The following is a 23,775-nucleotide window of genomic DNA, read 5'->3' on the forward strand; positions in this document are numbered from 1 at the left end:
ATGCTCCATCAAAGCCAGCCAGGCTGCAGCAGTGACCTCACAGCCCCAGTGAGGATGGAAGGAGGGCACTGGTCAGGGGTGTCACCATCCCCCAAGGGACTCTGCAGCTCCATGATACAGCCAAGTGATAATTCCTAACAAAGAAATCCCAGCAGGTCATAAAATCCTGGAATATCCTGAGTGGGAAGGGACCCTCAGGGATCATTGATCCAGGCCCTGCCCAGACCCCCCCCAACATTCCCACCCTGAGCATCCCTGAGAGTGCTGTCCAAACGCTCCTGGAGCTCTGGCAGCCTTGGGGCCGGGCCCATTCCCTGGGGAGCCTGGGCAGTGCCAGCAGCCTCGGGGGGAAGAACCTTGCCCTGAGATCCATCCCAAGCCCTGGCACAGCTCCAGCCCTTCCTGGGCTCCTGTCCCTGTCCCAGAGCAGAGCTCAGCCCCTGCCCCTCCGCCTCCCCTCGGGAGGAGCTGCAGCCCCCGAGGAGCCTCCCCTCAGTCTCCTCTGCTCCAGCTGAACGAGCCAAGTGCCCTCAGCTGCTCCTCAGAGCCTTCCCCAGCTCCGTTTCCCTCCTCCAGACACTCTCCAACACCTTTGGATCCTTCTCACAGGGCCCAAAGTGCCCCCACAAGTCGAGGTGAATGCAGCAGCCTGATTCTGCTCCCCCCAGTCAGTGTCACACCTCAGCTCCACCCTTACAAGTGACAGCCCAGCAGGAGCAGGGTCTGACCTGTCAGATCCTCGGCTCTCAGGCTCCCTGAGCGGTTCAGAGTAAAGCTGGTCTTGGCAGCAAGCTTCCCTCCCAGCACAGCTTCGTGGGACACCACCTTCTTGTTACTTGTCTCTGTAAGGAGAGGGGAACAGCACAGGGGGACAGAGATCAGGTACCCAGGGGGTGACTTCAGTCCTGGTTTGGGACACTACACATGGGCAAGAAGAGGGCTGTGTTTATCCTCTTGAGCTCTTGTTTTGCTCCAGAAATGGATTCTCTGTGCCACATGCTGGCCCAGCATTTCCATTCCAGCACCACAGAGAGTTTTCTGTTCACACCGTCAGCCTAACACTTCTACAGTTCTGCTAGAAACTTGTAGCTCTCCCTGCTCACTCTGCACAGCAAGCCCTCCAACTGACCAAAAGCAAGAGAGGAGACAGAACAGAAACAACTTGACCCCTTCATGTGCTGTGCGAGGGCATCACCCACCCCCGGGAAGCAGCTTTGATTCTGGGGCCCTGCAGACCAACCTCCCACGCAGGACCTTTCAACTTCTTTCAGAAAGGAGCTTCAGAGCTCTAGAATATGCTCAGCACATCAGATAATGGCAGAGAGGGGCTTTTTACTAATCATTAACTGGCAGCCCTCTCCTAAAGGCCAGCCTCCAAGTTCAGCTGCTCTGCCTAATGGCCAGGAACGTAATGAAGACAGAGGGGAGAAAAAGGAAGAGACCAGAGGAAAAAAAAATTCACAAGAACAGCACAAATTGATTGTTTAATGTACCCTCTCGAGAGCCAATAATGAAATGTCTTAACCCTCTTCGTTTCTCTCTTGAAGCTTAATGTGTGTAACAGATTTCTGTGGTGATGGACGAGTCTATCACTTTGAAGGCATCATGTGAAACTTACTCCATTAGCAGGGCTTTTCATTTGAAAGAACTTGTGCTAAAAAAAAACACACCCGTGTGGCATTATCTCCATTTAGGCTCAGAAAGCCAACAAAGCATTGCAGGACCTGCCTCTTGAAGGCCCATTAAAGCTTGCCAGGCTATAAAAAGCTAAACTGGAGCTGTTTGCCTTTCAGCATAATGCTGCTGAGAAATGGGTTCTGGCTCTTCAAACAAGTTTCTCTCTGTGGTTTGTACTCCCAGCAGGGCTCCAGCTGTTAAACTGCAAGGTACCTACTGTTGGTGCTGGCCGGGGAGTTGGGCACGAGGCTGCGGAGCTTCTTCAGGGTGTTCACAGCCACGTTCAGGTAGATGTTGCGACTGGTGCTGCGCTCATAGGCCACCTTCTCCTCTGCCAGGGCCTGTGAACAGCAAAAGTCAGCACCACACACTCCCTTCCCACTGGTCCCAGAACCCCAGAATGGTTTGGGTTGGGAGGAACCTCAAAGATCATTTTTTTCCACCTTCCACTATCCTAGGTTGGTCCAAGCCCCATCCAACCTAGCCTTGAATACTTCCAAGCATGGGCAGCCACAGCTTCTATTGCTTTTGGAGAAAATAAATGTTTGGTTCTTAAAATACAGACTCCAAGTAGGACCCCCCCTAAAAACATTGCCTGACAAGGAATTGAGTAATAAAGCAGAACATGGCACCAATATGTACTGTGTGTGGGGCCTTGCTCTGGTAAGCAAGAGAAAAAATAGTGATTTTATTTTAAACCAAGTGCTGGAAAAAGCACTTTAATGTGAAACTTTCCCAAAGAGATTAATAAAAATTTCCTAATTAGCAAAAAATTATTTTCTTCAAACTTTAGCATATTTTAAACTGGTATCATCCCTTCTCTCCTCCCCAATATAAAGTCTGCTGCCACCTTGGCTTAAGTATTCCAGAGCTGCTCTTGATCCCAGGAAGATTTATCCTTGCCATGTTTTCATCAAGTAGTTCTTGATTCTTGCTCTTGCCTGGGAAAGGCTGCTTTCCCCACTTTGGTGCAGTGCAAGATCTTAACTGGTAGGAAAAGGAGGTTTGGCAAATGGTGACTCCTTGGATGCAACAGGAAGTTGGGAAGGTGGAATCCCACAAAAGAAATCCCTGTGGTGTCTGCTTTGATTCGGAACACACCCCACAATGTCACACATTTACCCAACTAATGGCCAAGGTTTTCTAATAAAATGTATTACCTTCTCAACTCTGCTTTTGGAAACCCTACTATACTGTCCCTACTGCTAGAAGGTTCCTTAAAAGTCTCCTTAAAAGCTTTCAGAAGCAGTAAGTGACCAATTCTAAACCAATTACATCTATCCCAAACACTTCCCTGTGCTCAACACCTTCATTCCAGGGGGTGTTTCTGGCTGCACCAGAGCAAAAGGTCTTCAACCACAACATATAATTCCTCTGCATTCCTCTCCTGGGGTTATTAAAGGGATCAGGCAAGCTTTCCAAATGAAGGGAAAAATGGGATTTCCTACTGGAAGCCCCCACTGGAATGACACTTTCAGTCTGGTAATATTTAATGCTGGTTTCCTCAACTGAACTGTTTGTGGATAGGGGAGTTTTCATGGAATCAGGGAACAGTTTGGCTTGGAAGGGACCTTAAAGATCATCTAGTTCCCACCCCCAGTTTTTGCAAGCATAAATCAAATCCATTTTTCTGGATTTGCTACAATTTTAGAAAGTCTTGGCCAAGGCAGAAATGTCACTCTCTGCTGCAAACTTTATTCCTGAGAAGCAGGGATCTGTACAGACCTTGTCGAAGGCTTCCTGGGAGGAGGAGCAGAATTTCAGGCACTCATCAATGAAGAGATTGAGATACCTCTGACGAATGTTGGTTGGGACTTTAGCACCAAATTCTGTGGGAATAACAGGCCTCTGTAAAGTGGTGCTCTGGAGGTGAGACAGAGAAAGAGGCTGGTCAGGCTCCAGGATGTTGCTCCGAGGCTCTCCCACTTCCTGTTATTAATCAAGGGGTGACTTCCTTTTTGAAAATCTGGCCAAACTTAACACGCAGCACTTTTGATACTAAAAATACCACTTGAGGCTTCACCACCTTCAGAGCCTTAACTGCTCTAGAAAACAGCTGTATTTGACTCTGAAATCAGCCAGGAGCCAAGGACTCCAGTGGCATTAGTCACACACAGGCATTCCAGAGCAGGGAATGCTGACATTTCCAGCAAGAGATCTGAGGTTAGGATGGTACTGAGCATCACAGACTGCTCTGGAGCCAGGAACACACAACTCCAGTTATGGGCACCAGAGAGGTTTGGTTCTCTGGCTGTGAAGAGTGAACAGGAGGCCCCTCCTGCCAGGCTGGCAGTCACTTAACCCATCCACTTCCTGGGGCATTCCTGAAGAGTGACTACATTGGGGGGTTTCTTTCTTTTTTAATGTCAGTCATGATGTTCCTGAATGGATTTATCCCTCCAATTTAATAGTATGTTCTTCAAAACCTGCATATTGGACTGAGCTATGACCCACCACTGCAGCTTTCCATTTCACACCAGTTTATTCCCCACATCACAGCACAATTGCCTCTTTTTTCAGAGAGGAAAATGTACATTCATCTCTAAAACACCCAATTGTTTTGTCAGTTGTTCTCCATCCCACCCAAGAGATATCCATAAACCAAACCATCTGCTGCAATCTGGAATAAAAACAGCTCTGTAGAAGATGTGAGCTTGTTTCAAGGGGACAAACTGGTCCTATCTCAATGGGAAAAGTGCTCATTTTCCCCAGGAGACTCTCACTTTGATGCCCTGTTCAAGGGGATTTGGTCCTTTTTGTTAAATATATAAATTCTCAGTCTCTAATATGATACCCTTAAGCACCTCTGTAATTCTGCTAAATATTTTATCCTTTCAGTTATTTCTCTTATTTTTAATCAGCTTCAAGTTCTACGTTACTATGGTGGCAGATTGGGTGGGAAAGGAAAAAAATTACCTTTCACTCTTCTAGAAATAATCAGAGCAAGTTATGACAGATCTTGACAAAATATCATCAATTAAGGGATCTTTAATCAAGTCCTGGCACTAACCACATTCTGCCATCCACTCCAGCAAACAGCTCCTTCTGCCATCCCCAGGCTGCTCCATGAGGAATTCTGAATTCTGTTATTGTCTGAGCAAGTAACAGCTTCCCAATGCTCACGGAAAGGAGGAACTTAACAGAATCATGGAATGGTTTGGGTGGGAAGGGGCTTTAAAAATCATCTCATTCCCACCCCCTGCCATGGCAGGGACACCTTCCACCATCCCAGGCTGCTCCAAGCCCCGTCCAGCCTGGCCTTGGGCACTGCCAGGGATCCAGGGGCAGCCCCAGCTGCTCTGGGCACCCTGTGCCAGGGCCTGCCCACCCTCCCAGCCAACAATTCCTTCCCAATATCCCTCTATCCCTGCTCTCTGGCACTGGGAAGCCATTCCCTGTGTCCTGTCACTCTGCTAAGAAACTCCTAGCAAAGGTACCCAAAGGCTGGGCAGAGATCCCAGAGGGTAAAGAGAAACAAAAAAAAAAAAAAAAAAAAACCAACCAAAAAAAAAAACCAAAGCCAAAAAACAACAAAGACAAAATAGTCTTTTCTTTAAACACTAGCAGCAGCATGAAGTTCAGTGATCACATTTTACTATTTAGGTCACAGAGGGACATTATTCATAACCACCTGCCTCAGTGTGGCCCACAGAGCCTGGGAAGGCCATGAATCCATCTCTGGCTTTTCAGCACAGGAGGTTCCAAGCCCCTGACCCAAACACAGCCAGGCCAGTCAGCACAAGAGAAGGCTTAAACTGGAGACAAGTGATCAATATTCACAGAGATCAGAGCAGCACTTAAGTATTTTTACCTTTTTCAATTCCTATCCCTCGAGTGTTTAATTTTTTATACAATGCTATCTAGGAAAACCACAGGAAGAAACAAACCCACTTAATCAACATAATCAAAACACCACTTTCAGGGAGTGCTAAACTTGGAACAGCAGGATCAAACATTCCACCCTCCCCAGGGAATGACAGGAAAGAGTTCAAATTCCCCTTACCTGTAAGGAGGGAACATGTGCTACCCTTTTGGGCACGATGGTGGTGGTGGTCTTGGAAGCCATCCCAGCCAAGGTGCAAGGCTTCAGAGGAAGGGTGGGGGCTTCAGAGTCATTGGAAGGTGTGACACTCCTGCCACCAAGAGTCGTCTTACTGCTCCCGAGGCCTGCAGGGAACACAAAACACCCGGGTGCAAATCCTGCCACTGGGCTTCAGGCTGCCAGAATGAACTCACTATCAAAGGCCTGTGCTGCAAGCTGTGATTTTCTCAAATCCAGGTCTCCAAAGGGATACAAATTGGGTAATTTTACCACCTTGCAGGCAAGGATGAAGAAATCTTCTGCCAGGAAACGTGTCTCATTTGTGTTTGTTTTGGGGTGACTGAGTCAGCAGAGTTTAAAGAGGTAACTCTGGCAGCTCTGTCACTGACACCCCACACGTCAGCTCTGAGCCCTTCCACTACAAAGGGACAGCAATGAGCATTAATTAGCACTTCCCTCCTGCTCCTGCCACCTCTGAAGGCTTAAATGGAAGAGAGAATGAAGAACAAACACAATCCAAGGAAGAAACAGAAAAAGGAAAGGCTGAAGTAAGGGAGGCCAAGTGAGACAGATGAGGCTGTACACATCTGACCTGTCACTTTTCAGAACAGGATGGAATTTCCCAGGTAAAGACCTTCCACTGGACACTATCAGCAAAGATTCAAGTCATGGGCAGCCCTATACATCCCCTGACAGTTCCACATGTGCTCAGGAGAAATATAAACACACGGTAGTGCCTTTGACCAGGGGGAGGACAGGACAGCGATCCCAAATCCCACCGCTGGCTTACTTTGCTTGGCTGCTGCGGTGAGGGCTGCATTTGGCACGTGAGCAATCCTCCTCTTTTCTCCTGGCAAACTGAGGGAGGTCTTCTGAACAGCCCCAACCAGCTGTGCTGCCTGCTGCTGAGCCAGCTGGATCCTCTGGTAACACACCTCCTGGGCCGTGGGGGGACGGTACGGCCGCACCACCGGCTTGCTCGGGGCCTCTGCCTGCACAGACAAACAGCATTTATGGGCAGCAGCTCCCCTGCTCCATCCACACCCCCTGCCTTCCACTCACCCCAGAAAGGTCTCTTCTTCTCAACCCCTCCGTTAGCAAGTACAGGCTTTTGAGAGGACAAGATCCCTAATGTCTTCCAGAACAAAATAATTAAGAGTCACCCTTAACAAACATGGCATTAATGATTCACGCTCTGGGAAGGCCTCCCAGCTCACTGGCACGTTCCTCAATTGGCAGGTGGTATTAATGAACTGCTTTAAGTGGCGTGATGTTCCCCATGGCTGTGCCCAGCCCAGTCCTGGGTTCCATCAACACTCTCAGCCTTGCCCTAGCACACAAACCTAGCCCTGTGCTGCCCACTTTGCTTTCTATTGCAATAAAATGGTGACAATTCTCCACTCCCCTTTGCCACATGACACTGAGCTCCAGTGCTCCCTCCCCAAGGACCTCCTGCATCCACCTCTGCACCACAGCAGCTCCCACCTCTCTGCAGCCCTGGAACTGCTTAAAACCCTCACAGATACATATTTATGAGATCAGGGCATTACATAAACTGAGCTCTGAATTTCAAACAGGCTCAGGCCCTGCCCACTTCTGGAGGCACCTCACTGCCTCAGCTGGTACAGCACAAACAGGTTCCACACACGTTCGTTTCCTTTGATGGCCAAATTAAGGTTTGCAGCAAAAGTGCCAGAAATTATGTCAGCAAAGAGAGAAGTTTCCCAGCAGTAGAAGTGCAAGAGAAGCAGCAGTAGTACAAACTTCTCCACTCTGCTCAACAGCCTTTGAAATGTGAGGAACAGGCCTCCCCTGAAGTCTCCCTGGAGGAGGGTGGCCCGGTGTAACACCTAGGGGCAAACTGGCACCTCCTGCATTCCCAGCCTCTGATGCTGACAGCAGCTTCTGGATACCAAACTGAACTCAGGCAGACATTAAATTATAATTACAGACTTCCAAGCAGGACAGGCCACTCATTTTCTGCCTCACCTGCAATTCCTTTGGCCCCCCATTTCCCCTGGCAACCAACTCCGAACTCGGCTTCCTCCCCTTCTCCTGCTCAGTCCTTGAGCCATAAATCATGAGCAAGACTGAGCAAATATTCCACTTGGAGGGACACAGCAAAGCACAGGCCTCAATTCTGAGGTGAAAAGTGGCAGCTCAGGTGTTACAGCACCTCCTGGACAGAGCTGGGAGCTGCTCTGAGCTGAGACACTCCAGGGAATGCAGGTCCTGGCAGCTGAACACACCAGATCGGCTCTGTTTGCCCAAGCAAAGGCTGTTCTGGGGCTCCAGTCTTTGCAAAGCATTTTGGGTTCAGCTGTCACATTAAGAAAATACATTTAAAAATTTGTACATGTCTAAAAGGTGCCTCTTTACAATAAATATTTGAGTTAATGAATTTCCAAGCCATTTGGTTCAGTCTCTTATCTCTTCACTTTGGAAGAAAGAGCCCTTATCAAACCACATGAACTGGCTGGAGATATGTAGTTAAATAAAACCCTTTGTATTGACCCCAGGGCTTCAAATTATTAAAGGCAAAAAAACCTTTCCTAGGCAGAGAGGAAAGACAGAACAATTAATTTGGACTACCCAACTCAAATTAGTGCACAAGCCTCCACTCTTATCCTGCTGTAACATAAAACTAATCTGTGCTCAGCACCTGGAGGGAAACACATTAAACCCTCAGAGAAAACATGAATCAAAATCCCAGGAAGAAAGGAATAAAAAATCAGAACGTCTTCTTTGCTGTTTTTGGTTTTAATTGTTCTCCTCTGTATTTGCACAACTGGGAAAGAAGAGTATCCAAACAAATGCTGCTGAGATCTTGGCTGATTCAGAACAGATGTAAGGTAATGGTTTTAAACATCTGACCAAATTCCTGCAGTATCTTTTAGGTCCACAAGGCTCAGAAAAATACCAGCAGAGTCACCTTGTGTTAATTTTTATTGAAATTGCTGAATGAAGCTATACTGGAGAAAAATAAACACCTCAACCTATCCCAAAGGGTTACACCAAGAGCACAATCCATTCACTCTTCCCAGCCTACCCTTGGTTTTAGGAAGGTTTATTAAGTTTTTCTATCACTTTTAACAGGTCTTAAGCATGGGAGTTTTTTGAGAAATTAGAAAGAGGAAACAAAAGTGCCATAGACTGATTCCAGCACAAACAACTCCCACACTGCTGCCTGGCCCTGGGAGTGCAGCCTTTTCCAGGGTCAGGACAGAAAATCCTCACTTGGAACAAATTAACATCTGCTTCTAAATTTGTACTTACATTTCCTTGTTTGACAAGATGAGAGATCCTTCTTTTTTGGCCAGGAAACAAGGTAGTTAAATTATCTTCTGTCTTTTCTTCATTTGCTTCCTCTTTGGATGGCTGGAAAACAAAAGAACAGGAGAACAGACTTGAAGATCCCTTGCAAGAGGGAGATGTGGGAAGTCTCCTTTTGGGTTAACCTTGCAGGGGGGGCAGATGAGAACACGTGGTCAGCTGCTGGGCCACTGACAGGAACCTTGCTGTGACCCCAGGAGCCACCAAGAAAGCCAAGGAACAGCAGCAGGTCATTCCCACCCCAGCAGCAGCTCCAGGAGCTGGAATGGGGCAGGATCAGCCTTACCTGCCACAGGAGCCTTGAACAGCCCTCCCCTGCCAGCCACTCACACACCTCACCTCCCATGGCATTTTTAGAGTCCAGGGGGTTTGGGGTGGTTTGGGATTTTTAAGAAGTTGGGAACTGACTCATTCCTGCCCCAGGCAGGTACTGACACCGGCTCAACACCAAATCATGGTGCCCCCACATGTAGGGAAATGTTTTCTGCAGGTTCAGCCACAGCTGTCACTGCAGGAAGACTGTGGTGACACAATCCAGGTCACATCCAGAAACTCAGCAGGAGGCAGAAGCACCTCTTCAGCCAGAACTACTCCAAGCTGACACCTCAGACCTGCTCCTGGACAACGAGAACCGCATGGAAATCTGCTTGAAATCCAACTCAGTTGTTAAGTGATACAAAACACAAGTTTATTTTTCAAAATTCCAGCTGCTCTCCAGACAATATTGTTTTCAGTTTTTCAAAACAACTCCTGGCAAAACTCTGAGATGAGCCTCACAATCTCTGAAATTCAGCAACAGAGCCCAAGGCTGGATTTAGGGATGAGCCTGTGTTCATCACCACAAGGGCACTCTGGATGAGCACTTCACCCTGAATCACTTGGCTCCCTAGGAACTCTGAAGTCTGTTAATTCACTCACATCCCTAATAAACTCTCTCACAATTCAATTTTCCCAGATGGAAAAGCATGGCACTGCCCATATGCAGCTTCCTGGAATCCTGGAATATCCAGAGCTGGGAGAGACACTCAGGGATGATCAGTGCAGCCCCTGGCCCTGCCCAGACCCCCCAACATTCCTACCCTGAGCATCCCTGAGAGCGCTGTCCAAACGCTCCTGGAGCTCTGGCAGCCTTGGGGCCGGGCCCATTCCCTGGGGAGCCTGGGCAGTGCCAGCAGCCTCGGGGGGAAGAACCTTGCCCTGAGATCCATCCCAAGCCCTGGCACATTACTGAGACCAAACAACACCAGGTTGTGGTGGTTTTGCACGGCCTGCTGTTTGCTAGAGGTGGCTCCTGTGAGAAGCTGCTGGAAGCTTCCACCATGTCCAGCAGAGCCAATCCCCAATGGCTCTGAGGATGAACAAGCTGCTGGTCGAGGCTGGGTCAATTAGAGGAGATGGTAACACCTCTGTGATAACAGATTTAAGAATAAAATCAAAATAAAGTGGGGCATGCAGTTTTAATTCCATCTAGAGGAGGAGGTGGGAACATGTGAGGGAAATGACATGGAGACACCAAGGTCAGTGAAGGAGGAGCAGGAGGTGCTCCAGGCACTGGAGATTCCTCTGCAGCCGTGGTGATGACCATGGTGAAGCAGCTGTGCCCCTGAAGCCCATGGGGATCCACAGGGGATGCAGAGATCCACCCACAGCCCATGGGGATCCACAGGGGATGCAGAGATCCACCCACAGCCCATGGGGATCCACAAGGGATGCAGAGATCCACCCATAGCCCCTGGGGAGCCATAGGGGAGGCAGAGATCCACCCACAGCCCATGGGGAAGTGCCCACACCAGAGCAGATGGATGCCTGGAAGAGGCTGTGAGCCCATGGGAGACCTGCTGGAGAGAGGGGGCCCTGCTTCCAGGCTGGAGTAGCTTGTCCTTGGGGGACTGCACCCCGTGTAAGAGTGACCCACACCACAGCAGTTCTGGGAGGGCTGTGTGCCCAAGGAGGGACTCACGGTGCAGTACAGCTGCTCCTCGTGAGAGCGGAGCCACACTGGAGCAGCTCACAGAGAACTGTCTCCCGTGGGAGGGACCCCATGGTCTCACAGGGGAAGGATTTCTCTCCCAGAGCAGTGGAAGAAAATGTCAGTGATGAACTGACCAAAAGCCCCATGCCCTGTCTTCCTGTGCTGTCAGTGGGAAGAAGGGAGGGGCTGGGGAGTAAAAAGGTGTTTTAAGGGCTTATTTTACTTCTCATTATCCTACTCTGATTTTGTTAGCAAGAAACTCACTTTGTACCTCTAAGCTGAGCCTTTTGTGTCCTTGGAGTATTCTCTCCTGGTCTTTATCTCAACTCATGAACCCTTTGTTTGAATTTTTTGTCTCCTCTGCCCAGCTGTAGCAGGGATGGGCAAGTGAGTGACTTTTGTGGGTACCTGGTGTTTGGCCAGTGTCAAACCAGGGCGTGTCCATCTAGGAAATCATTCCATGACCAAAAGCAATGCCCCATGACCAATCCCACCCAGCAGGTGCCTACCCACAGACACCCATCTCCCAAAGAAGGATCCCTGTGCTGCAGTGAGCCTCCTTCCCAAAAGAGCAGGAAACCAAACCTCAGTGCAGGGATACAAAGGAGCCACACGTGGCTGCTGACAGCTGAGCTTTGTCACCCCAGGCCACAATTAACTGTTTGCTGTGGCTGGCAGCCCCTGGTTCAGCACTTTCTGAATTCAGTGATCAGTAATTCCTGCTAGGGCACAGATTATGTGCCCTTCAACTATTTTCTTTTTATGTAAATACTATCTTTTTACCTCCTTAATCTGAAGCCCCTGGTACCACTGGAAGAAATTTTATCCTCCATTTCTTGCTTGCACCATCCACAAGGTATCCAGAGATCCTGAGGAACTACCTGTAGTATGCATTTAGAATAGGAAAGATGAATTTGGGGAGTCTCCAAAGTGTCTGACAAATACTGGACTTACTTGCACCAACACCCTGTCCAGGTTCTACCTGCCCCAATGTTCCTTAAACTCTGCAGCAACAAGAAGGCAGTGCCCAGACTGGCAATCTTAGATTGGCTTTGAAACCCCCAAAACTCACTACCTGTAGCGTTTTCTCCTGCCATCCACACCCCCAAGGTTCTCAGGCCAGATGGAGACAATAAGTAATTGATAACCCCGAAAGCTGAAAACCTTCCACACAAAAGGGAACTGAACCCTCGCATTTCAGAGCAGCTTTCAATCCAGCAGGTAAATTGAGGTGCAAACACTTACAAACACTCAGTCACAACAAGGAAGAGATTCTTCCAGCACATGGAGTCTCCCTCTTCAGCTACTTGAGATAAGCAAGTACAATCAGTCCTTCCACCTTTGGAGGGGAGAGAACCAACAACCCCAACCCAGCATTACCTGTTTCCCCAGCCTTCCTTTGTCTTCAGTTTTCACATCTTTAGATTCATTAAAGATCCTGAGACACTCCTCCATGGGATCTGACTCAAAGTCCACATCTTTCTCAAGGATGGAATAATCAATGTCATCAGATGTTGAGGAAGATGATGATGACTTGGATAACTTTGAGCGCTTCACTTTCTTTGTCCTGTCCTTGTCACTCTCAGAGGCCGAGCCAGAGTCAGCCCCATCCAAGTCTGAGCTCACATCAAGTAACGAGGAAGACAAAGGCCGGCCTTTGTCATCGTCATCTCCACTCTCATCTCCAAACAGGTCCACGTGACTCAAACTCCGCTGCTTCCGACCCTTCTTCGGGTCTCCCTGTCCTGCAGAACTGACCTTGTCTTTCTTTCGTTCCAGGGAGGTCTTGCTCCCTTTCTCTTTGTTTTTACGACCAGAGCTTTCCTTTCCATTTTTCACATCAGCAGTTTTGCTCTGCGAGTCCTTCTTGCTGCTCTCCACTTTCTCTGTGCCCTTGGTGACACCCTCGCTCTTGTTTTTCCCTGAATTGCTTGTGGTGGACTTGGATTTTTCTTTCTTACACCCATCCACTTTTTCTGACTTCTGTTTCTCAGGTTTCTTCAAGTTCCCATCTGTTTTCAATTTAACGCTTTTGTCTTTACAGTTTTTCTCTTCATTCTTCGTTTTTAATTTTTCGTCTTTCTTGACCACTTTATCTTTGTCTGTACTTTTAATTTTCTCCTTTTTCCCAGCCTCACTGAGGCCTGGTGTTTTATTAACATCTGTTTTCTTCCTTTTTTTGTCTTTCGAGTCTTTGTTTTTATTTTCAATTTCCTTGCTGTTCTTAACAGAACACAACTTCGCTGCTTTTGAATTCTTGTCTGATGAGCTCTTGGCAAGGTTTTTCTGTGAATTTGGAAGGTTCTCCCTGTGCTGTGCTGCTTCTTTGCTCTCCTGGGAAGCAGAGCCATCTACTTTTGTGCTCTGCTCTTTGCTGGAGAACTCATTTGACTCATTCTCAGAACCAGCTTTTGAGGGTGAACTAACAGAAGCTGTTTTATATTCCACCTCAGCTTCATCCTCAGAGGAGGAGAACCTGGCCAACACCTCATCATCATCGGGATCTTCGCAGAGCTTCTTCTGCAATGGCGAGTAAGAGTCCTCATAATCAGAGGCCCTTTCCCTTTTGGACCCCTTGGTTGTGGCTTTGCCCAACAGCCTGGCAGAGTAATTGGAAAGGGGGTCGTATTCCAAGTCTGTGGAAGGCTTGGAGTCATCAATCACGTATTTATTGTTAGTGACAGTGCTGCTGTATTTTTTATTCTGGACTACAGCTTTGGGGACATATTCCAGAGAGCTCCCTTTGGAGCGGGAGGAATCCAAAGTGTATTTACTGGACCGGCCAGCAGCAGCCAGAGGAGTGGGGTTGTAGTCCGAGTTATTATTGAAGTTGAAGCTCCCTGGATTATACTCCAAGGAGGCAAAGGAATCATTCTGAGGCCCAGCTGCTGACACAGGTGTGTTTGAAATGAGTGAGGAGCCCTCTGAAGCACCAAACTCCTTCGTGGTTTCCAGCAGCTCCTCGTATTTCTTCTGCTCCCTCTCCACTTCATTCTTCACTGCCTCGATGGCCTTGTTGACCAGCTCCAGCTCCAGAATACCGGGTGTGACATCTGTAATGTCAGCCAGAGTGCCATCCTCCGCCTCCAGCGACGGCCTGGGAAGCTCAGGGTTGTAGGGATCATAGCCTCGCTCTGGAAAGAAAAAAAATAATCATTTACTGCCACCAATTCAAGTAAAATATAAAGACACTTTTTAAGGTCTGCTCTGATCAAACCCCAGCACTGAATGACACAACCAAAAGCCACACTCTTGCACCACAGAATAAATAAATATTGGATATCAAAAGCCACCGGTGATGTTCTCTGGCCTGCACTAAACCAGATTGTACAAACTTCTCCCAGGACTAAAGATCTGTTAAACAAAGTGCTTTTAACACTCACAGAAAAGCCCTATAAATTAAATATTCTACAGGGTACCAAAGAATAATCACTGTATTAGGCCCAAGAGGGGCTGACTGTGCACACAACTATCTGCTTAATTCAATAAAGGCACCAAAGAAGAATGAGGATTCCAGTGAGAAACTGTGGATTAGGTTCTCACTTCCCAATGCCAACACCTAAAGCCCACCAAAAGCCTCCAACACTCCTCAAGGCTCAGTGTTTCTCATGGCAGCTGCAGGAAACCACTCTGATCTGGACTGACAAACTGAGAGCTGCTGGTAGGAAGGAGAAACTACAACAGGCAACACAACTCAATCACTCAGAGCAACCAAGACTAGAACACTGAACATAAAAAACATTTCCCTCTTCCACACTCCCCTTCCCAGAAAAGTCCCTTCACTGGACTCTCTTCCACATCCAGCCTGGAGAAAAGAAGACTCCAGGGAGAGCTCAGAGCCCCTTGCAGGGCCTAAAGGGGCTCCAGGAGAGCTGGAGAGGGACTGGGGACAAGGCCTGCAGGGACAGGACACAGGGAATGGCTCCCAGTGCCAGAGGGCAGGGCTGGATGGGATATTGGGAAGGAATTGTTGGCTGGGAGGGTGGGCAGGCCCTGGCACAGGGTGCCCAGAGCAGCTGGGACTGCCCCTGGATCCCTGGGAGTGCCCAAGGCCAGGCTGGACGGGGCTTGCAGTGATCTGGGATTGAGGAAGGTGTCCCTGCCCATGGTGGGTGTGGGACTGGATGATTTTTAAATTCTCTCCCAACCCAAACATTCCAGGACTCCAATAATGACAGCTGCATTTAGCAAACCTGAGAGAAGCTACAGGAACATTAACAGCTGCTTTTTGACTCTGAACTGTTTTCAATCCTTGTTTTATCACAGCATCTCTGGATGCTGACATTCCAGAGGAGCTTTTTGTTCTTTGCTACAAGCACTAAAACTGGCTCTCCAATGTGGATATGCAGAAGATCCAAACAATAAGCAAAGAGACAGAAAACAGAAAATTAAAAACCTCTCAGGTCTATGAGGGATGAGAGAATTTCTTGTAACATTAGAAACAGACAGTGTTAAAAGAGCTGTTTCTACCACTCTTGTAAGACTGATGGGTTTGGGGTTTTTTTGCGGGGGGCAGGGGTAGGTTTGGGGTTTTTTAGAGAGGATACATGAATGCACAGCTTCCTTTGGCAACAGGAAAAGGATCTGACTAGCAGTTAGCAGAAATGGCCCCCAAGGAAGCAGAATGAAAGAGGCTGGGTTAAAATAAAAACAGCAGTTTTAGAAAATACTTTTTATCCCTCTGGGTTTGCGAAGTTTTCTTCCAAACCAATTAGCTCCTGATTGAACAGGGACTCTGGGCAACAGCAGCATGATGTCACCACCTTCCACAGGCCTGTCTGAGCCTTATTCAGAGCCAGAAACATGGGGAAGAGGAACACGGTGCTATTTCTATAAGCAGCTCCCCTCCAGCTATTGCAGAGAGCTATAATGATGACACAAAGAGCATTTCCAAACCCAGGCTGTGCTCCTCCCCTGGCCACCCAGCACAGCCAGGGACAGAGGGAGGGAGCAGGTGACCAATTCCTGGTTAGAAATCTTGAAGAAAAGCAGGTAACAAGGAAAAAACATGAACAAACCCATAAGCAAAGGAGCAGCATCAAGGCAAGGATATGAACGGATTCTCAGAATCGTTAATGTCAGCTAAGAAGTGATAAGGAGCAGACAGCTCTCCATCCCCACCAGCTCAGCTCTGACCATGGTGTGAAACATCAGCTCCACACTGGCAGAAAGGAGCAGGGCACTGAAACCTGGAGGAGTCAGCTGCTACTCTAAATCAGGATTGAGACCTAAAATTCAGCACAAATATTTTAAGGCAACAGCTGAAAGCCTGGTAATTCATAAAGGGCTAAATATCAGATGGTCTGCAGAGAACACTGAGTCTGGGTCTAGAGACTTGCCAAAAAACCCAACAAACCCTAACCAAATAAAAGCCATCTTGTCCATGCAGAAAACCAAACTATGGTAAATGTATCAGGAGCAGGGAAAGCAGAGGGCACCCCCAGCACAGAGGTGGTGTCTGCTGCTCATCTCTAGCACAAAACTCCTGCAACAGTTTGTGTGGCTGGAACAACCAGATGAAAATAAACAGACATTATAACACACACACATTATAACACACACACATTGTAACACACACACATTGTAACACACACACACATTATAACACACACACACATTATAACACACACATTATAACACATACACATTGTAACACACACACACACACACATTGTAACACACACACACATTATAACACACACACATTATAACACACACACATTGTAACACACACACACACACTGTAACACACACACATTATAACACACACACACACACATTATAACACATACACATTGTAACACACACACACACACACACATTATAACACACACACACATTATAACACACACACACATTATAACACACACACACATTATAACACATACACATTGTAACACACACACACACACACACACACACACACACACACACAAACACATTATAACACACACATTGTAACACACACACACACACATTGTAACACACATACACATTATAACACACACACACATTATAACACACACACATTATAACACACTATAACACACACAGACATTATAACACACACAGACATTATAACACACACAGACACATTATAACACATACACATTGTAACACACACGAACACACACATTGTAACACACATTGTAACACACACACACATTGTAACACACATACACACACATTATAACACACTATAACACACACAGACATTATAACACACACAGACACATTATAACACATACACATTGTAACACACACAAACATACACATTGTAACACACACACATTGTAACACACACACACATTGTAACACACACATACACACACATTATAACACACTATAACACACACAGACATTATAACACACACACATTATAACACACACACACACACACACATTATAACCTCAGGACATGCCACAGGCTTTGAGACAGGGCAGGGAAAGAGCTCCTGGGTAAGTGTGGGGGAGCCTGATGGATTCTCCAGCACTGCTGATCAAAGGCTGCCTGGCCATGAAAGACTTGTGTAAGTGGCTCCACGATGCCCATCAGCACTGTCCCCTCTGGCCACGAGGCATCTGCAGATAATGCAGCAGAAACATGGCAGAAGGGGGTTTTATTTATAGGAAAATGCAAACACAGATCTATATATATTTATATGTATATATATGATGAGGCATAAACACACAAGTCTCCAAACCAAAGATGTTCAACCTGCTATTTGAAATCAGAGCAGCTTTTCAGCTGGCAAACTACACACCCAGGAACCTGGAAAAGGAAGGATCTTCCTGTCACTGGGATCTGACACTCAAAGGAGTCTGCTTGATGTTTTCCTTTATTCCTCTTCCTTTCACTAACCTGCACACTCAGGGTGTAGCTCAGGATGAGCTACACTGGGGTTGCTGTTCTGATGCAGCAGATGGCTGCAGCTCCTGAGGGAGCAAAAGGACTGAGAGATGCTCATAGTGAAATAACTCTTTTTGGAGGGATGGAAAGCAGAGTCTGCTCTGACCCTCGGGAATCATGAGATAATGAGACTTGAGATGCCAACTCCTTGCAGGATTGTGAACTAAATACTTTTTAAAGTACAAACTATTTTAATAAAATAATGTACCTCAGACATATGAAATAACCCTCCTGAGAAACAAAAAGTGAGGTTACCATCAGTATTATAAAAAACAAATTATTAATATTTTATACAGAACCTCAGTGGATGTTTTATTTAACCCAGAATTGCTTTAGAACACACCCAACTGAGCTGTGCTTAAATCAGCCATTGCAGCACAGAAAATACAGAAGCATAAAACAAGATTCTACCTAAAAAAACTGGGCTGATGGGTTTTTTTCCTGGTTACTGTCATGTTCATTGCAGGACATGAAGCCTCAGTTCCAAGGTGGAGCTGGATTATTACAAAGCTTCCCCTAGCCAGACTCCTCACTGGTCCTTCTAGTTTGGGCAACAGGCAAGGGCAGTAAACAAAGCTGATATTAAAGAAGAGTGGGAGGACAAGGTCACCTGTGTGAAGGTAAAACTTATTTCACAGTGAATCATTCCAGAGAAAAGTCTTTCTTCTTTTTTTTTTTTTTTTTTTTTTTTGGTCCAGCCCTGCCACAGCACATACCTAAGATGTTTTAAACTCTGAAAAGCCCAAATGTGTGACAGGTGCTGGTCAATGCAAACCTGCATGTTTTGGAAAAGGAATCCAGCTCTTGAATGCATGTGGGGGACAGAATCCTGGGATGGTTTGGGTTGGAAGGGATCTTAAAGCTCATCCAGTCCCACCCCTGCAATGGGCAGGGACATCTTCCACAACCCCAGGTTGTTCCAAGCCCCATCCAACCTTGGACACTCCAGGGATGCAGCAGCCACAGCTGCACTGGACAACTGGATGACAACTGCTTCTTCCAGATCCAACAGAGCTACTCAGCTCCTGCTGCCAGACAAAAAGCCTGCAAAAATTAGAAACTTTCAAATTTACAGCAATTAGGAATTCAAAACAAAAGGCTTTGCTGGCCAAGCTGCAGAGGGACCAGCATGGGTCAAAAGACATTGAACATTTCTTGTAGTGAACCCACAAGAAGGACACTGAGGGGCTGGAGCATGTCCAGAGACAGGAACAGAGCTGGGGAAGGGTCTGGAGCCCCAGGAGGGGCTGGGGGAGCTGGAAAGGGGCTCAGCCTGGAGAAAAGGAGGCTCAGGGGGCCCTTCTGGCTCTGCACAAGTCCCTGCCAGGAGGTGACAGCCGGGGGGGTTGGGCTGTTCTCCCAGGGAACAGGGACAGGAGGAGAGGGAAGGGCCTCAGGCTGGGCCAGGGGAGGTTTAGATTGGATATTGGGGAATTTTTTTCACAGAAAGGGTTGTCAAGCATTGGCACAGGCTGCCAGGGCACTGATGGAGTCACTGTCCCTGCAAGTGTTCAAAACTCGTGTGCATGTGGCACCTGGGGACACGGCTCAGTGGGACCATGGTGGCTGTTGGACACAATGATCTTACAGCTCTTTTTGATTTTCAAGCCCTGCTGCTGCAGAAGTCACCCATCCCCCTGGGCCACCTGCAGCTGGAAACAGAAGGTGCATTCATGGGGAGGTGGGGAAGGTGAAATCTGTTTGGAGGCTCTTTGGAAAAGAACAAAATAAAGGCATTTTTATTTCACGTCATCGGAACAGCTTTGTTGGCTTAAGAGCTTGCTGTGTTTACAGTGCCAGCACTCAGCAAAGGGAAAACCTCTGTGATTGCAGAAAAATTATCACCACTGGAAAATCATTCTGAGCTTTTCACTTAACACTTCACAGAAGGGACAGTGGTTTCTCAAAACAAAATGTTTCAGAGAGGCTTTACCAGCAGCTTGAGTTCTGCTACTATTCAGAATTAAAGAGCACACAAGAAATGGCAGGTTTTGGCACAGAGCTCATTTGCCGGGACCCAAAGCAAATTTCCAACAATTAATTTAACAATAATATGCATCCACTTGGAAATAATTAACACTGAGATTTAAAATAGTACATTTCAAATAATCATCCAGAGGAAATGGGTTAGGAGTGCAGAGAAGGGGAGCTAAGAGAAACGTTTCTTCAACTTTAAATTCAATCCTAATCCAAGGATTTGTTTTGCTCCGTTTTTGTATTTTTGAAAAGTAATTCTAATTATAAAATTGTTAAAAGCAAAGATAACCTTGTGCTAGTCAAGAAATACCAGGAATCAAGGCTTGAGAGGTATTAGAGGCAGAAGAATCCCTGTGCACCCCAATCCTTGGGGATTTGTTCCTCCAGGGGAGGTATTTAATGCCACAGCCTCAAAGTACATCATGAACCTCTACAGTCATTTCTTTATTGGAAAAAAAGATGCAAATATGAGAAAAGAAAGCCTGATATTAGCAAGGCTGAAAGAAAGTCTGAACAGTCATCTCTCACTCCGAGGTATTTTTAGCCCTGCTGGGACCCAGCCGGGGCAGCGCTGGTTTCTCCAGGTGTTGTGGCCAATGGGGCCACCTGTCCCCATGGGCTGAACCCCGGGGTGACACAGCACAGGGAGGGGGACATGTCAAGGGACAAGAGCAGTCAGACACCACCTCTGTAATGTACTCTGAGCTGTTTCCTCAGCTCAGCCATCCCAGACTGAGGGCAGGCAGTGCCCAGGGAAATCATGGAATGGTTTGGGTTGAAAGGGACCTTAAAGCCCATCTCGCTTCTGGACACCTCCCACCATCCCAGGCTGCTCCAAGCCCCGTCCAGCCTGGCCTTGGGCACTGCCAGGGATCCAGGGGCAGCCACAGCTGCTCTGGGCACCCTGTGCCAGGGCCTGCCCACCCTCCCAGCCAACAATTCCTTCCCAATATCCCATCCAGCCCTGCCCTCTGGCACTGGAAGCCATTCCCTGTGCCCTGTCCCTCCAGGCCTTGTCCAAAGTCCTGAGCTCCTGAGACAGGGACCTGCTCAAGTGGGTTCATTCCATCAGGAGCAGCTCCAGAGTGTCCTTCCAGAGCTCGAGGCACTACCAGGGAACAACTCATTCAGTAGGAAACTCATCAGGGCACATCCCACAGAAACAGCCTGGGATGCAGCACCCACCTCCTCAATTTATTCAAGACAACACAACTTTGGGCAGTTTTGTCTCTAGTGCACAAAACAACAATCTGAAAGGTCCTCAAGTCACTGACCATGGCAGCTTCACCCTCTTGGTGGCCTCACAGGGAGTCCCCAAGGACACCTGGGGCTGTCACTGCCTCCTGCAGCAATATCACTTAAATCCAGGGATGCAAAAGCCGGAACACAATGACCTGTCCCACACAAACCCATCACTCCCCTCCCACCATGGAACCACTGACAGTCCCAACCCACTCTGGTGTAAAACAGCAAAGAGCATCGAGGTCTGTGATACATTTCCTAAGAGGAAATCACACCACTGGCACATCTCTCTCATAACTTAGGAAAGAATATAACAATTCCAACTGGTTGGATTGCCCAGGACAGGCAGAGGACAAAGACTGGCACCAAAAATACAGCCTGACCCCACAGCCTGTCATGCACAAGCTGGAAGGACTCTCACCACTTGAAAATCTGGATATTCAATGTTTGCGTCCTTTGGAAATCTTTCCATTCCCTCTCTCATTTTAGCTATAAAGTTACTCCTCAAAATACAAGAAAAGTTGAAATTCTGTTTGGGGAAAAAAATAAACAAAACAAACTTAACACAGACTTGTTTTTTCTCTGAGAAAAAGCCCAGGAACCATTTTCACGTCTCCTGTGTAAAGTGCTGAATGAAACTAAGGATCTACTCAGAAATGCAATTAGCAGAGCAACTCTTCTTTTCAAAGAAGAAAAAAATAAAGTATTTAAATATTTCAAGCATTCTGGTGACATCACTCTATTCAACTTCACCTTCAAAACTTACTCCAACCAGCACAGCCACCAGCAGCAATACCCATCAATCCTTTACTTTTCCAGCCTTTTTCTGGTGGGCTCCAGATAAGTTATCTTCTCAACACGAGTCTTATTCTTTAACTAGTGTGGGTGAAAAATTTCTCTTTAAAACAAGGGAAAAAAACAACAAAAAACAACCAAAACTCAACTATTTCAACTCAGTCACGACTGGACACTTGGAAAACGAAGTTAAAAGCTAAAGAAAAGCACCTTTCAAGTTGTATTACATTAAAACACTTCAGCTGTGATCTATGAAAGGCTAAAAGCAAAACTTACTGTGTTTTAAAACCTGTCTGGCTTTAAACAATTCAAAAGCTGGAATTAAAACTCTGCAGTTCCTTTAGGTTTCGGACACCTGCAGCTCCACAGCCACTTTTAACCACAGAATCCAACACCCCCAGCACAATTCTCTCTTCAATAAAAATCCAAAATCCACAGGGAAATGAAAACCCTCTCCAAAGCCAATCTGAGCTCTTTGCACATATTCCAGAGGCAGATGTGCCAGGACTCGGGTCTCCTGTTCAATGAATGGTGACCACGTGAAAGCCTCCCTGGAGAAGTCGCTTCTCTCCAGCTGCACCCCCCAAACCTCGACCTCACCCCGCAGGAAGGCAGAAACTTCACGAAGAGTTACCTGAGGTGCCCGGGGTCAATAAACACTGCAGATATTTGTTCATGCCGGAGCCACGGCGGCCGGGGCTGGAGGCAGCACGCGGTGCCCGGCTGCTGACACAGCGCTCTGCGGGGCCGGGCAGGACCTGCCCGAGTCCCGCCTTCACCCCCGTGTGCTCCCAGCTCCGTGGGGCTCAGAGTGTCCGCAAGGGCTTCCCGATCCCGCTCCTCTCTCCTAGCGCTGCTGCCCTCACCTTGGGGGAGTTTCTGACCTCCTCCTCTTCCTCTCCCCACCTGCAGCTGCTCTTGGCTCGGTCTGAGCTCCGCACATTGGTGTGTGCGGTGGTTCCCCAAAAATCCATCCCCCGGCCGTGCTGTGCCCTGAGCCCGACCCAAACCCCCGTCCCCGGCTCTCCAGCCCCGCTGTGGCAGCAGGGGAGGAGGTGGCAGGGCTGGGACACAGCCGGGCCCTGCCTGTCGCTGCCTGCCCCAGCCCACGGGAGCCGCCCGGCGCCTCCGCCTCGCCCAGCGCAGGGAACACGCTCCGGGAAACCCTGCATTAGTGAATTGTGCTTCCCACTGCCGCGGCGGGGCTTGGCTGGAGATTAAAAACATAAAACAGAGTAAGTGTTCAAATGTCAGGGAAGATATCCCACAGCGGAGAGGGAGGTGTCCGGAGAGCAGACAAAAGGCTCGGGCAGAGAGGAGCCGGGGACTCACCAGCATTGGCACAAATCCAGCTGTGCCAAGCCCAAAATCCTGCTGGCTTGATGGAGATCTGCTCCCACCTCCTGCTTTCCACACATCTGGAACTGCCCCACGTGGGGAGGCTCGGATTCGGGGTGGAATCTCCCCACAGCCACCAAAAGAAAGACCAAAAATGGGAAGTGTCCTGTAAAATCCTGGCACAAAGGGCACCTGCACCTGCCCACCCCCAGGAAACTGCCCCAACCGACAGTGCAGGGAAACCACCACAAACCCCTGAAAAGAACTGCTTTTCAAACTGCTGAAAAGATACATCCCGACCTCACCACCAATTGATTTTTCACTCTTCATTTCAAAACTTGATTAAAAATAAAATCCACTGGGGTGGCATTTCGGTAATTATTCTCCCAAACACAAATATGGGGGAAAGCAGAATTGATGCCCCCTCCCAGTTCACAGACTGGAGCACCCAACACTGAACACCTGCTTTGATCTGTCAGTGAAATGATA

General features: G+C 47.8%; 1 protein-coding gene across 2 annotated transcripts in view; it reads right to left on the reverse strand.

Moving 5' to 3' along the window:
* REXO1 (RNA exonuclease 1 homolog) overlaps nucleotides 1-23,775 on the reverse strand; it is a 44,530-nt gene that overhangs the window by 15,001 nt on the left and 5,754 nt on the right. The window contains exons 1-8 of one of the 2 annotated variants that reach the window (XM_023943020.2): nucleotides 22,583-22,692; nucleotides 12,405-14,158; nucleotides 8,996-9,097; nucleotides 6,510-6,711; nucleotides 5,681-5,844; nucleotides 3,403-3,540; nucleotides 1,895-2,018; nucleotides 729-842 (exon numbers count right to left, since the gene is read on the reverse strand). In XM_023943020.2, coding sequence (XP_023798788.1) covers nucleotides 729-842; nucleotides 1,895-2,018; nucleotides 3,403-3,540; nucleotides 5,681-5,844; nucleotides 6,510-6,711; nucleotides 8,996-9,097; nucleotides 12,405-14,158; nucleotides 22,583-22,625 — 2,641 coding nt within the window. In that variant the 5' untranslated portion in view covers nucleotides 22,626-22,692. Of the gene's footprint in view, nucleotides 1-728; nucleotides 843-1,894; nucleotides 2,019-3,402; nucleotides 3,541-5,680; nucleotides 5,845-6,509; nucleotides 6,712-8,995; nucleotides 9,098-12,404; nucleotides 14,159-22,582; nucleotides 22,693-23,775 lie in introns of those variants that run through there. The other variant, XM_086862435.1, reaches the window with a different exon arrangement.

The sequence above is a fragment of the Cyanistes caeruleus genome, chromosome 25 (assembly GCF_971803275.1).
Source record: "Cyanistes caeruleus chromosome 25, bCyaCae1.hap1.1, whole genome shotgun sequence".
Taxonomy (NCBI): Eukaryota; Metazoa; Chordata; class Aves; order Passeriformes; family Paridae; genus Cyanistes; species Cyanistes caeruleus.